The sequence below is a fragment of the Chanos chanos genome, chromosome 1 (genome assembly GCF_902362185.1).
Source record: "Chanos chanos chromosome 1, fChaCha1.1, whole genome shotgun sequence".
NCBI lineage: Eukaryota > Metazoa > Chordata > Actinopteri > Gonorynchiformes > Chanidae > Chanos > Chanos chanos.
The window spans coordinates 28,390,052-28,402,210 of NC_044495.1; the positions used below are offsets into that span (position 1 = coordinate 28,390,052).

Below are 12,159 nucleotides of genomic sequence, written 5' to 3' on the forward strand. Positions count from 1 at the left end.
CTTCTCACACACTTCTCATCTCTGGCAGCATATACTTATGGCTTTTCCAAAAGCTCATGTTGAGTCTTTCTGCAATATCTGCACATCAGTTGTCATCATAATCATATATTACTTTTATTGAACGTTATTACTGAACATCAGCCATGTCTGCTCATTTGCGCATTTTTATTATATCATGTTATTATATCAATCCTTGATTTTACAACTTTGTTCAGATGTGCTACAGTTTTGAAACACAGGTTCCTCTTTGTGTAATTTGCTCATTTAAGCTTATCAACTACTTTTGCATTTATTCTACTATTAATAATTATCCATAAATAATTATTTATATTTGTATTAATAGTGATCTGATCGACAAAAAACAAATGCAGCAGTAATCAACATTATTAAACTATTAATCTGTAATCCATTTATCTTTAGCACTGATGACAGTTTTTGCAGGACAAGGGCACATTGTAAATACCACACATTTCCTCTCTGTAGCCACTGATGTCCATAGAGCCCATTACTGTTCAGTGTATTGACAGAAGGATCAAACATGGACATGCTTAGAGAGAGTTTGTAGATGAAATGTAATTTATAGGAGAAAAAAAATAATAAATCTTTGCTGTTTTATGAGAAACTCTTGCCTTGATTCTGCAAATGCTCCCGGCAGACGGGGAGTGTGAGACGGAGCTTCAGCTTATCTCTTCACACAAATATTTCATCATAATAAAGGTCAAGGACTATCCTGCACGCCTGCCTGTCTGGCAACATTTTTGCAATCAATTGGATTTGAGATGTGTTGCTTTGCCCAGGGTAATTCCCCTGCAAAGAGAAAGGTTAAACACTCACTCACCCACTGAGCTCTGACTCACATGAACCCGAGAACACACTTGCAGAAATATTATTTCAGTTTTACATTGCAGAATAAGAGATTTAAAAAAAAAAAAAAAGTGATTTTTTTTTAATCTGTATGACTACAAAATATCTGTGTACAGTATTAATTCTTTTTTTTTAATACTGTGTACAGCTCGATAAGTTCAGGGTTCATCCAACTACATTTTATTCAGTTGTGCCAACTATTTTTATATCTTTGATATAATTTAAACATGTATCACTGACACAGGGTTCACAGCTCTACCGTGGGCCATGTGTAATGATTTAACAATGAAGGTCCACTACTTTTCACTAAACAATTTGCACAGGTTTTGTTGAAACGACCTAAAAGCTATGCTGTTACAACACACATTGGTATTCTGGGGACGCTGAATTTGATTTAAAATGTTTCCTTCATTTGATTAGGAAATTAGAGGAGAAGTGAAAAGAAAATGAACCAGGAAGCAAGGGGTGTGAGAGAGTGTGATTGCAGAGTGGAAAGGGATCTCTCAAACAAATGAAAAGAGATTAGGGCTCCAGCTCAGCAGAGAGGGGTGTTGAGGCGTCCTGCGGAGATCGGTGGCTTAATCTGATTGGCTGGCTCTGAGGATGTGCTGGATTACATGAGGATAAGGAGCCCTGCCACGGCCTGTTTTGATGGGCTTTACAAAACAGAAAGCAACCACAGGGAAGGAGAGAGAGAGAGAGAGAGAGAGAGAGAGAGAGAGAGAGAGAGAGAGAGAGAGAGAGAGAGAGAGAGAGAGAGAAGGAGAGAGAAGGAGAGAGAGAGAGGGACATGGACAGTAGAGACAAAATGGCCTCACAATGTTTAGGATGACACAGACGCCATGAGGAATTGGTACAACCCATCCACACACTCTCTCTCTCTCCTTCTCTCTCTCTCTCTCTCTCTCTCTCTCTCTCTCTCCCTCTCTCTCTCACACACACACACACACACACACACACACACACATCCCCCCATGCAACAAAATGCTCTCCAACTCTCTATCCTCCCTCTGGTGTAGCTGTGATGAGGAAAATGAATCTGTTACACTTTGGGGCCTAATAGAGACACCCAGACGCACAAACACTATGAGTCTTATTGAGAGGTAGAGAGAACAGCCTGTTAAAGGTGTTTGCCTTGACTGCTTCAGAATGACAGAGACATAGCTCAAGTCAGAGGCACACACAAACACACATATCTCACACGTTCATTGGGGCATGACGTAACTTTCTGGAAGGACCATCATCACTACAGATGGATCCATAAGAGCGTGCACACAGGCCTGAATGATTGCATTAATGCTGAATCCAGAGGCCGCGCTGCTGACAAAACCACATTATAGACACACAATATCAGTATCAATATCCCGAGGAATCGTCACGGGTCTCAGGAGCTTTTCTAATCAGTTTTATTGCTCTGTTTTATGACAGACTCAGATTTGAGCAGTGTGACTGAGTGTTATTTGAGAATAAAGGTCCAGTTTTAATCATCTGAAGAAACTTCCTTTGCATCCCTTTGGCTTCATCATCTCTAGTTTTCAGAAAGGTGGGGTGTGCTGCACTGACAGAGTAGCCACCATTTTATTTTAAGCCAGCCATACTGAGTTTAGGAGGTTCTTGTGAGGGAAAGGAGACGGAGATAAGTGTCCGTTTTACACTTTGAATTGGCCTTCTTAACTGTCAGATTGTTGGAAATCAGTGTAAAATACGGTAAAATACAATGTAAAATACCTATGCTCCTTGTGTGGTCTTTCAGGCATCTCAGTACAGTTTGAATAGTTCCCTTATTTCCCAAAAGATGTAAACAATGGAATCCCTGGCTAATTGGCTGCTCACAGGTGTTAAGTGGTGTGTTGACATGGCAACTGTTGATAATTAAATTGGGACTTGGACAGGTGATTGTGTGCCATTCTGCCAAAAAGATTTGTTATCATATGTTTGGACCACGTTCTTGACTGACCTGCCACGGGGGACAGGCAAATGATGGGTGTGAGTAGTGACTGTTAATGCGATTAGCATTCATTTTTATGAAGGCCATAAAATCTTATAAACACTGTTCTCTGCAAAGCACTTATATTCAGATACACTCAGATGAATCCAGAAGTGCACTTCATGTGTTGTGGCACATTTTCTGATACTGTTGGTCTTGTCAGTGAAATCATCTTCAAGTCCAAGCTGTGCTTTCCTGATTCCTTACATCACTGTGGGGTTTTCTGAGTTCAAAAGCAGGAGACGTGACATTAATGTTGTGTGGAGAGACAGTAGAACAAACTCCATCCTCCTGGGCACACTTACCATGACACTGTACTGAGACACAGAGATGTTGTTGGGGTGTACGCTGAGACGGACACATTGCTTAATGTCCGAAGCAAAACGTCTGGGTTCCCACGAACGCTCGCATCTCTCCTTCCTGGTGCACCTGGAACACAGAGACGAGGAAAAGTTGTGGATATCAGAGAGAAACACAATGGAAAATGAGCAAAGAGTTCTGGTAAACATGGTCCATGTAGTGCAGAGGGTTACTACCAGTAAATGCAGAGATATTCACACCATAAATAGTCTCACTCAAGGTAAGGGTAGGAGGAGGTTGGGGCAGATCAGCCTAAGGAGAACTGACCTGACCGAGAGAAAAGTCAAAGCTATTCCTCATATTTCTACCATGGCAGGAGACTGCAAGGTCTGTAACACAGTCTGAGTCTTGATCTTGTTTTTTTTAGCATTGTTTAAAACAAGCGTTGCTCTATTCACAGAACCAGAGCTGCTCTCTAGAGGGATTATACAGACCAGGGCTTTGTACTGGACTCTTAATGAAGGGTATTCATGTTAGTGCAGGTGGAGAAGAACAGCATTTGGATCATGCACCTAATCCAGCCACCAGGTGGTCTAATCCACTACATAGCACTGTATCATGAGAAGGGAGAGGGAGCCTCTCATGCCTGCCGTTAGTTGGTTTCCATGGCTGACAGGCTCCCAAGACAAACCTATTGAATTACTTTTAAAAAGACAATCCTGCTAAAATACACTTTACTTTACTGCATGTAGGGCTGGACTGCTGGATATAACAACTCGCTGAGCTGAGTGAGTAAAAGAATAAAATGACTGAGTAGTAAAGGTATAAAATGATGGCTGAATCATAGCAAAACCCATGATTGAAACAAGTATTAGTGCAAACAGATTGAAACAGGCAGTAGTTTCACCAGCGGGAGTCTTTCTGAAAGCACTCTGCCCAAGTTCTCCCTAAAAACCCAACCTCATTACCTCATGAAACTCCTTATGTTTAATCCTTACTGATTTACACAAACTTCCATAGCAATTAATTGCAAATCTGCAGAGCTGGAGTGAAGGGAGTTTATAAGCAGTGACAGTTTTGACAGGGTAATACCTCAGCCTAGTCTTTTCATCCATGAGAGAGAGAAAGACACACAGAGAGAGAGAGAGAGAGAGAGAGCAGGACAGAAACGTGTGTGCATTGTGAAGTTAAGCAGCCTAGTGAAAAGAAGTCAGTAGACAGAATGGAAAGAAGGAAATAATCTGCTTGAAGAGGAAGAAGAAAGGAAGGAGGAGATTTAAGAAGGAACAATCATCCTCTTTCTCTCGGCTCTACGGCTAAGCAGGTCTGAGAAGGGTTTAATCAGGACCAGTCCCTTTGTACAGCCAGTCAGTCAGAATGCTTCCCATTCTGCTGCTGATTTAATAAGCAAGCCATGTACAATGTGTCCAGAGGAGAACACACACATACATACACACACACATACCTAGCACACACACCTCAGTCACTTGAGTGTATGTACATTACTAGCAGACGGAGGAAAGAGAGACAGAGAGAGAGAGAGAGAGAAAGAAAGAGAGAGAGAGAGAGCAAAAAAAGAGATGAGGACCCGCAATACCGTGAGCACTGTAAAGGGGCCAAATTGTGTTGTGTTGCTCAATTCAGGGATTCGGTGATAATTCAGAGGTGATCACTCACTTGTCAAACCTCTCAATAAAACAACACAAAAGTGCATGGCCACTCTCTCTGCTCTCTAACCACAAAGCCAGGGATTGCAAAGGCCTTTTATACTCAAACACAGCATTCTGAGAACTCAGGGAAATGCATACTTTGAGCCGTGCAAGGAGTTTACTGGCAGTACCTTTCATCGCCAAAAGGGGGCATGAGGAGGTCAAACTGAACTGCAGTGGTTTGAGGGCAGAGAGATAACTGTGATAAGAAGCCTTCTGCTACCTAAAAGTAGCTTTATTCCGTAAGACTGGTATTGACGTTTATAAACAAGCCTATGTTGACTATCCATCTCTGAACATCACACACCAGCGACACAAGGAAGGAAGAGGGAGAGAGAGAGAGAGAGAGAGAGAGAGAGAGAGAGAGAGAGAGTTTATGCCATAAATTTCTAATTTGTATTTATGTACATACTTGTACATTTTTAATATTTCACAGAGTTGACAAGTTTTGTGTGTGTCTGTGTGTTTTGGGGGGTTTAGCTGATATACACTTGGTTCGTTTGGTAAATGGTTTACCATCTGATAAATTGGTGATTCTCCTTGTTAAGTGATCCTGTGCACACCTGTCAGCTTCTTTAATACATTATCATTAGTAAAGTAAACGGCTCCATTAAAAGACTGAGGGGCAATTTGTTTTCCCCTCATTATGCAAATGCTCTGGGAACATGAAGGAATGTGTTGTTTTTGATGAATAATGAACGTACTGAAATCACATCAAAGGATCAAACAGAGGGGAGGGGGCAGAGTTTGTTGTGGAGACAACCATCCTGGATTCATATTCCCCATCTCTGTGTCTGTCTGCCTGTCTGTCTCTCTCTCCCTCTCTTTTTTTTTTTCTCTCTCTCACTCTCTCTCCCCCTCTCTCCTCTCTCCCTCTCTCCCTCTCTCTCTCTCCCTCTCTCTCCCCTCTCTCTCTCTCTCTCTCTCCCTCTCTCTCTCCCTTTCTCTCCCTCTCTCCCTCTTCTCTCCCTCTCTCTCTCTTGCTCTTTCTCTTTCTCTCTCTCACTCTCACCCGCTCCTCTCTCTCTCTCTCTCTCTCTCTCTCTTTCTTGCTCGCTCTCTCTGACCTTCTCCTCTACTTCTCTCTGACACAGTGACCCAAATTGCATTGCATCATGCAGATGAACAGCAGGGCACAGAAATCTCTCATTACCATCATCAGAAGTAAATATTTTTGGCTTGTCTCATAGTTGGTGCATTTTCAATTTGTTTTGATGAGAAAAACGGCCTCCCTCAGTGCCATACTGATTCACTGGCTGAATTTTTAAAACAAACAAACAAGCAAGAAAATAATTAGCATATCCAGGGAACACTTTCAGGTACAGCCAGGAGGCCATGAGAGAAAAAAAAATAGAAGAAGAAGAAAAATAAGCCTAGCCATGATTCTAAAGAACAATAACCAGCATTTTTTATTTCTCAAAAGAGTTCTCATTCTCTTCAAAAGCCAAGTAGTGATTCAAAAGTGTACGCAGCTCTGAGAAAAGCAGTGTTAACATAACTATTCTTCTTCATTGATGCAAACAGTAGATATCACATTTGAAAACTATGTCCCAGGGTTGTGTACTTCTTTATGACTACAGCAGGTGGACTAGACCCTGAATGGGCATGTATATACATTCTCTGCTGTTGGTATCTTATCGGTGGATAATAACACTGATATATTTCATGTAAGAGTCAAGTCAAGTCTGTAGACCCTGTGACAGACAGCTCTAGTGTCTCTCAGGCAAGATATTATTCATTTCATGTGGAAGAGTATGTGTTAAAGTCAGTGACATCTCGGATATTAAACCCAAATAAAATGATTCATTGGGTGTATTTGACTCTTCAAGTCATATTGTGAGCACTTTAAATCATTTTATTTTAATAAAGAACCACTGATATCATAGCATTACACATAATTACTACTTGTCCACTATTTGAGAAGAGAAAAAAAAAACAGCTACAGATTTAAACCAGAACCACTTCAGAATCTTGAAAAAAAAAGAAAAAAGAAAAAGAAAAAGAAAACTCTGATTAGGATACATTTCCAAAGCCAATTACACATCAAACGTCTATTGGAGCTTGCATAAACAGCACAGAAACATTAAGCTATTAAGGGCTGGTACTTCATAGCTGACAGGCAGTGAAAGGATAAGATTAGCAGTGAATGGGAGTAATCTTCACTCTTGTTCGTCCACCGTCTCTGATGCTGTGACACAATTAGAGGAGCACCGCAAGCCCATGATCATCTCCAGCTATGAGAATGTCTCCCAGTCTCTGTGACTCACCCTACAGTCTCAACACCAGCTTTCACAAACAATCAACAACAACAAGTTCAGCAGGATCAGGTCAGGAAGTCAGGGAGTCAAGCATGTGAGATACTGAGAAGTGCAGACAGTGGAGGCTTTGCAGCTGTGAAAGAATGTGTATGTGTGTGTGTGCATGTGTGTGTGTGTGCGCACGCGCGTTCGTGCTTGCACATGTGTGTGTGTGTGCATGCACACACATGAATAAGAGAGTCAGAGTCAGTGAGAGAGAGCTACAGCTAAAGATAGATAGATAGATAGATAGATAGATAGATAGATAGATAGATAGATAGATAGATAGATAGATAGATAGATAGATAGATAGATAGATAGATAGATAGATCTACAATGAGTACTACATATGGCCACTAGGGTAGCACCATACCTTGTGCGCACACACACACACATACACACACACACGTACATGTACACACACAAACTGAACTAAAAAAAAAAAAAAACAGATTTGATAAATCTTTATTTCATGTGTTTGATCTACTCGTTCCATATGTCTGCAGGATAACACCATATCACAGTGTGACACCTCCCTGTTTCAGAGTTAAAATCAATCTGTCCTTTGTCCCTCTTATTTCAGAATTAAAATTTATCTGTGCTTGTCTGTCCTATTTGGAGTTAAAATCTATCTTTCCTTGCAAGTGTTCTATGCTTGACTCACTTTCACTTGATAAAATTCTTTGGGTGCTTTGCCGGAGTGGAGTTTTATGAAGTGGAAATTGAATTGAACTCTTGTGCATTGGCTTGAGGTTCTCTCTCAAGTTGTGATGAGGGAATTGAGAGTGTATTAAAATGCAAAGTGTTGCATGCTGCATGGCGTTGGAGCTCTGCATTATAAGACAAGCAAAAAAAGAAACAGAGAGAGAGAGGGAGAGAGAGATAGGGGAACTAGTGACTGCATCAATACAGAACAAGCAGCACACCGAGCAGCAGTCACACATGACAAATGGCAGGTTTAAATTTAGAGGCAATGTTACTAAACAGTTCCCTCCACTGCTGGCCATCATTAGACATAGAGAGAAAAAGAGAGAGGGAGAGATGGAGAGGGTGAGTCATTACGCAGCCCAGTGGCTTTGACCTGATTATTCCTGCTGGGGTAGTGGCATGCTGGGCTTGCCCATGGGGCCACAATCCTCCCCACAGGGCAGGGATCCCCATCTGAGCGGAAAATTAGTGGGGAGCACCTAGTGTTACAGTCCTGTACACAAACACACAAACATACACACACACACACACACACACACACACTCACACACACTAATCTCAGCTGTTGTTTATACTAGTTTCTTGCTATATGTCTGAGGTGAAGGACAAGCAAAAAGTAAATATATACTGAAAGAAAATGGCCTGGGTGTTAAATGTTCATTACATAAGTTACATTTTGAATAAGTGATTTTCTTAACTGCAAACCACCCATATGTTTCCAGTTGTACTGTTGCATTCATAAATTGAATAAGATTTCATTTTCTGAACTGACTCTAGGACTGGAATTATTTCCACTATAAATCAGCTCCACCTGGAATCAACTCCGCTGCACAACTCAATTACGTCATCGAGAAACAGCCACCCGCCAGTAAGAGTCACAGTGATCTGCCAAAAAAATTGCAGAGACAATAAAGTCCCCTTTTCCATGGGTCAGGCATCCATCCAGACCCCCTACAACACACCAAGTGGACAACTGCTCTCTAGCAATCCCATGCTCTACTCTCAAACACATATGCACATAGAGATTTTTCTGCTGGGCTTCTTCTACTGTCACAGCAGAAGCTGGTAAACGATTTCAGCAACTGTCAGGAACATCTCACACAAGTTCTTTCATCTCATCTCTCATTTTAACCAACGCCTGGGGTCTGCTCTGACAAAGTGTATATTAAGCAGTTTATCTATCTCCACCAAGAGCACCCCCCCCTCCCCACACACACACACACACACACACACACACACGGATCCGATCCAACACTGCACATATTAAGCACGACATTTGTCACCTGGGATAGGGTCCATGGGTGAATGTATATTTCTCTCTTTTTTATCAGTGCCTGCAGGTGAGAATCCCACATGCAGAGAGACACAGACTCAGGCTCTTTGGCTATAGAGGTTAATAGAGTTCTAAGTGTCGGGCCAAGAGACCCTTGGAGAAAAGGGAAAAAATCCAGAGACTCTTTGGAGGATCTCAGGCCCACAGACCAGCTCTTCAAATGCTAACAGCTAAAATGGTTACATGTTGTGTTGGAGATCTTCATGTTCTATAAAGACAAGGTAGAAACTACATGGAAAGATGAGATGAAAACCTGAGAATGAACTCATTTGTGCAGTTTCTAAAAGGAGCTCAAGAGAAGGACCTAAGTCTCCCGTCAGTGACTTAAAGTCCAACTGGTCATAGCACATCCCCCACAGAAAATCAATAAGAAGTAAAGCTAAAATTAGAGGCTTGCTAATCCTGAAATCAACACGATTAGGTTTCAGTGTGAATTAGCCTGCAGGGTCTGTGGCACGGTGACATGAATCAGTGTGCCTCTGAGCGTATTCAGAGCTGCACTATCATGTTTCCAGGTTGTCGTTATGAAAAGAATCGCCCGACTTTGCGTGTCTGTGTGCCAGTTCTGCAGGTTAAACAGTGTAGACACTTGAGAGCAGATTAAATTTAGCTTTCTCTAGGATAAACACGACAGTGTTATGATCCTTCCTCGAGTGACCTAAAAACACCACGCTTTGTATGGTAAAAACCACAAATCTCAAAGCAATTCATACAGCTATTGATTCATTCTGTTCAATACCAACCCCCTTTTGAGCTGTATTCTCGCATCCTAGGACAACACAGGAACAGTACTGGGAGGGAGGGGGGGGGGGGGGGGGGGGGGGGGGGTACACGCAAACACGGGGTATATTTGCAAATATACCCTCTTATACCCTATTACTGCAGCCAAATGCAGCAGATTAATAAATTGCTGCCAGGGGAGATTACATAGTTACTAACTGAAGTTGTATAACACATATTATTACACTGTTATTAAACAGTAGGCATTGTAGTAAAAGCCTCAGAGGTAACATTGCTTTACCTGAGTGAACACTTTCTTAAAGAGCTAATCGGATCACCTCATTTGTCAATGTATAATGTCATCTTACTGCCCAAGGTAAAGGTCATCATCCCATTTCTCTTTTTCTCTCTCTCCTCCACTCTCTCTCTCTGTTGCTCTCACTCTCTTTGTTTCTCTCTCACTCTCTCCCTCACATTATTTTCTTTTTGTTTTCTGTTTCTTTCCACTGATCCGTTCCCTTGTGTTTTTTCCTCTTAGTCTCCAACCACTTCTCTCTCTCTCTCTCTCTCTCTCTCCTCTCTCATGTGATGTGTCAGTGTCTGAGTTTAGTTCACGCTCTGTCAGGCTGAGATAGGCAACCTCTCTCTCTCCCTCACTGGCCGTGAGCGGAGCTATGTCGGTGACAGTCTGGGTGACAGTGAGGGATAGCCTAAGCCATGTAGCTGTGCCTCCTCTCTTAAAGGTTTGGGTGACAGCTCTGAGGGACTTGGTCACCACTGTGTGTTCCATTCTGACGCCCCCGTCACTTTTTGGCTTGTTCCTTTCTTTCAGCATCCACCTGAACCCCAGGGAGCTTCGTGTCAGCAGCCACCGACACTTTCCACTGGGCAACAACACACGTGCTCTGGGCGCCAAACAGGTCCGGCCCCAAAGCCACTGTGCAAACTACTTAAACCAGGCTTTGAGTCTATGATACTAACAAAAATAGCGACAGTGTTTAGTTTGTAAGTGCTAAAAGTGGCAAAATTAGCTAAAACTACCAAAATCATTTGTGGAGAAGCAGGTTTCAAAAATTACTTAATGTTTGCTGTAGAAGTATAGGTATTTGTCACTCTTGCGGTAGTGTTTAACAGGCCACTTTTCACTCTAGCTATTCCAGGCATTCCTGGATAGGCTTTGCCCCAGAGAGACACCTGTAACTGTTTTCATGCTAACAAAAGACTGAGGATGACAACTGGAACACAGTTTGCTTCTCTCAATTGACAGAGCAGGGCGATGTGTCTCCACAGGTGTTGAAAGCCTTGTCTTTGTAAACAATGTTTCCAGTGCCAGCAATACACAAATACTACAACATGGATTTAAGCTATAAAGTTATACAGTGGGTTCCATTAGCACTGACAGAGTTAAATGAGAGGACAAGAAAAACTGTGAAGTCTCATATCAGCAGTGGCCAAAAGAGTTAAATGGAGGTAGTCATAGCTTCTGTAGATGGACTGAAAATTTTTACTTATTGAAAAATTGCTTACTTGATGGTCTATGTACATCATTAGTCTTTGAGGTGCTAATCTTCACTCAACAATGATTGTGTACAGCAATCCTACCATTGGTATTGTCGATACCACATTCACAAAAAAGTCTCTCAACTACTTAATGATATATAGTCTATATTATAAATCTTTCCATTTTGTTTAGAATGTCATCTACAGGACCCACCTTAAACCATTCTATCAATAAAATCCACTTTGAGTGATGCTTTTTTCATAAGTTAAATATCAGGGAACAGGTAACACTGCAGTGAGTATGTCTCTGGGCCCTCAAACACACAACACAAGGCAATTACAATTATACCTCAGTCTTCATTCCAATACATCTACACAGCTTCTCCAGGTCTGCTTTAGATCTTTGCTCCATTCCCTAAGCCACTCAAGCCTCATTATAAAGACTACTCGCACCAGAGAAGAGAGGGTAAATAAGAGAGAGGGAGAGAGAAATAGAGACGGACAGACAGACAGACAGAGACACAGAGAGAGAGAGAGAGAGAGAGATAGAGAGAGAGAGAGAGAGGTCTTATTTCCACTCCTTTAATATGAGCCTCATATGTGAGCTATAATAAAGCTATTAGGATGAGAAATGAAAACGAGTTATAGTCGAATTACTGTCAATTCTCTCCGGTCGCACATATTCAATCTTGGCTTCTCCGTCCTCCGCCCTCTCCAATATGTGATGCTAAAATCTATTTG

At 41.8% G+C, this 12,159-nt stretch overlaps 1 protein-coding gene across 2 annotated transcripts in view; it reads right to left on the minus strand.

Moving 5' to 3' along the window:
- The window catches only part of plxna4 (plexin A4), a 195,959-nt gene that overhangs the window by 56,173 nt on the left and 127,627 nt on the right, over positions 1-12,159 (minus strand). For both annotated transcript variants that reach the window (XM_030785978.1, XM_030785970.1), the window contains exon 6: positions 3,157-3,280. In XM_030785978.1, coding sequence (XP_030641838.1) covers positions 3,157-3,280 — 124 coding nt within the window. The remainder of the gene's footprint in view (positions 1-3,156; positions 3,281-12,159) is intronic.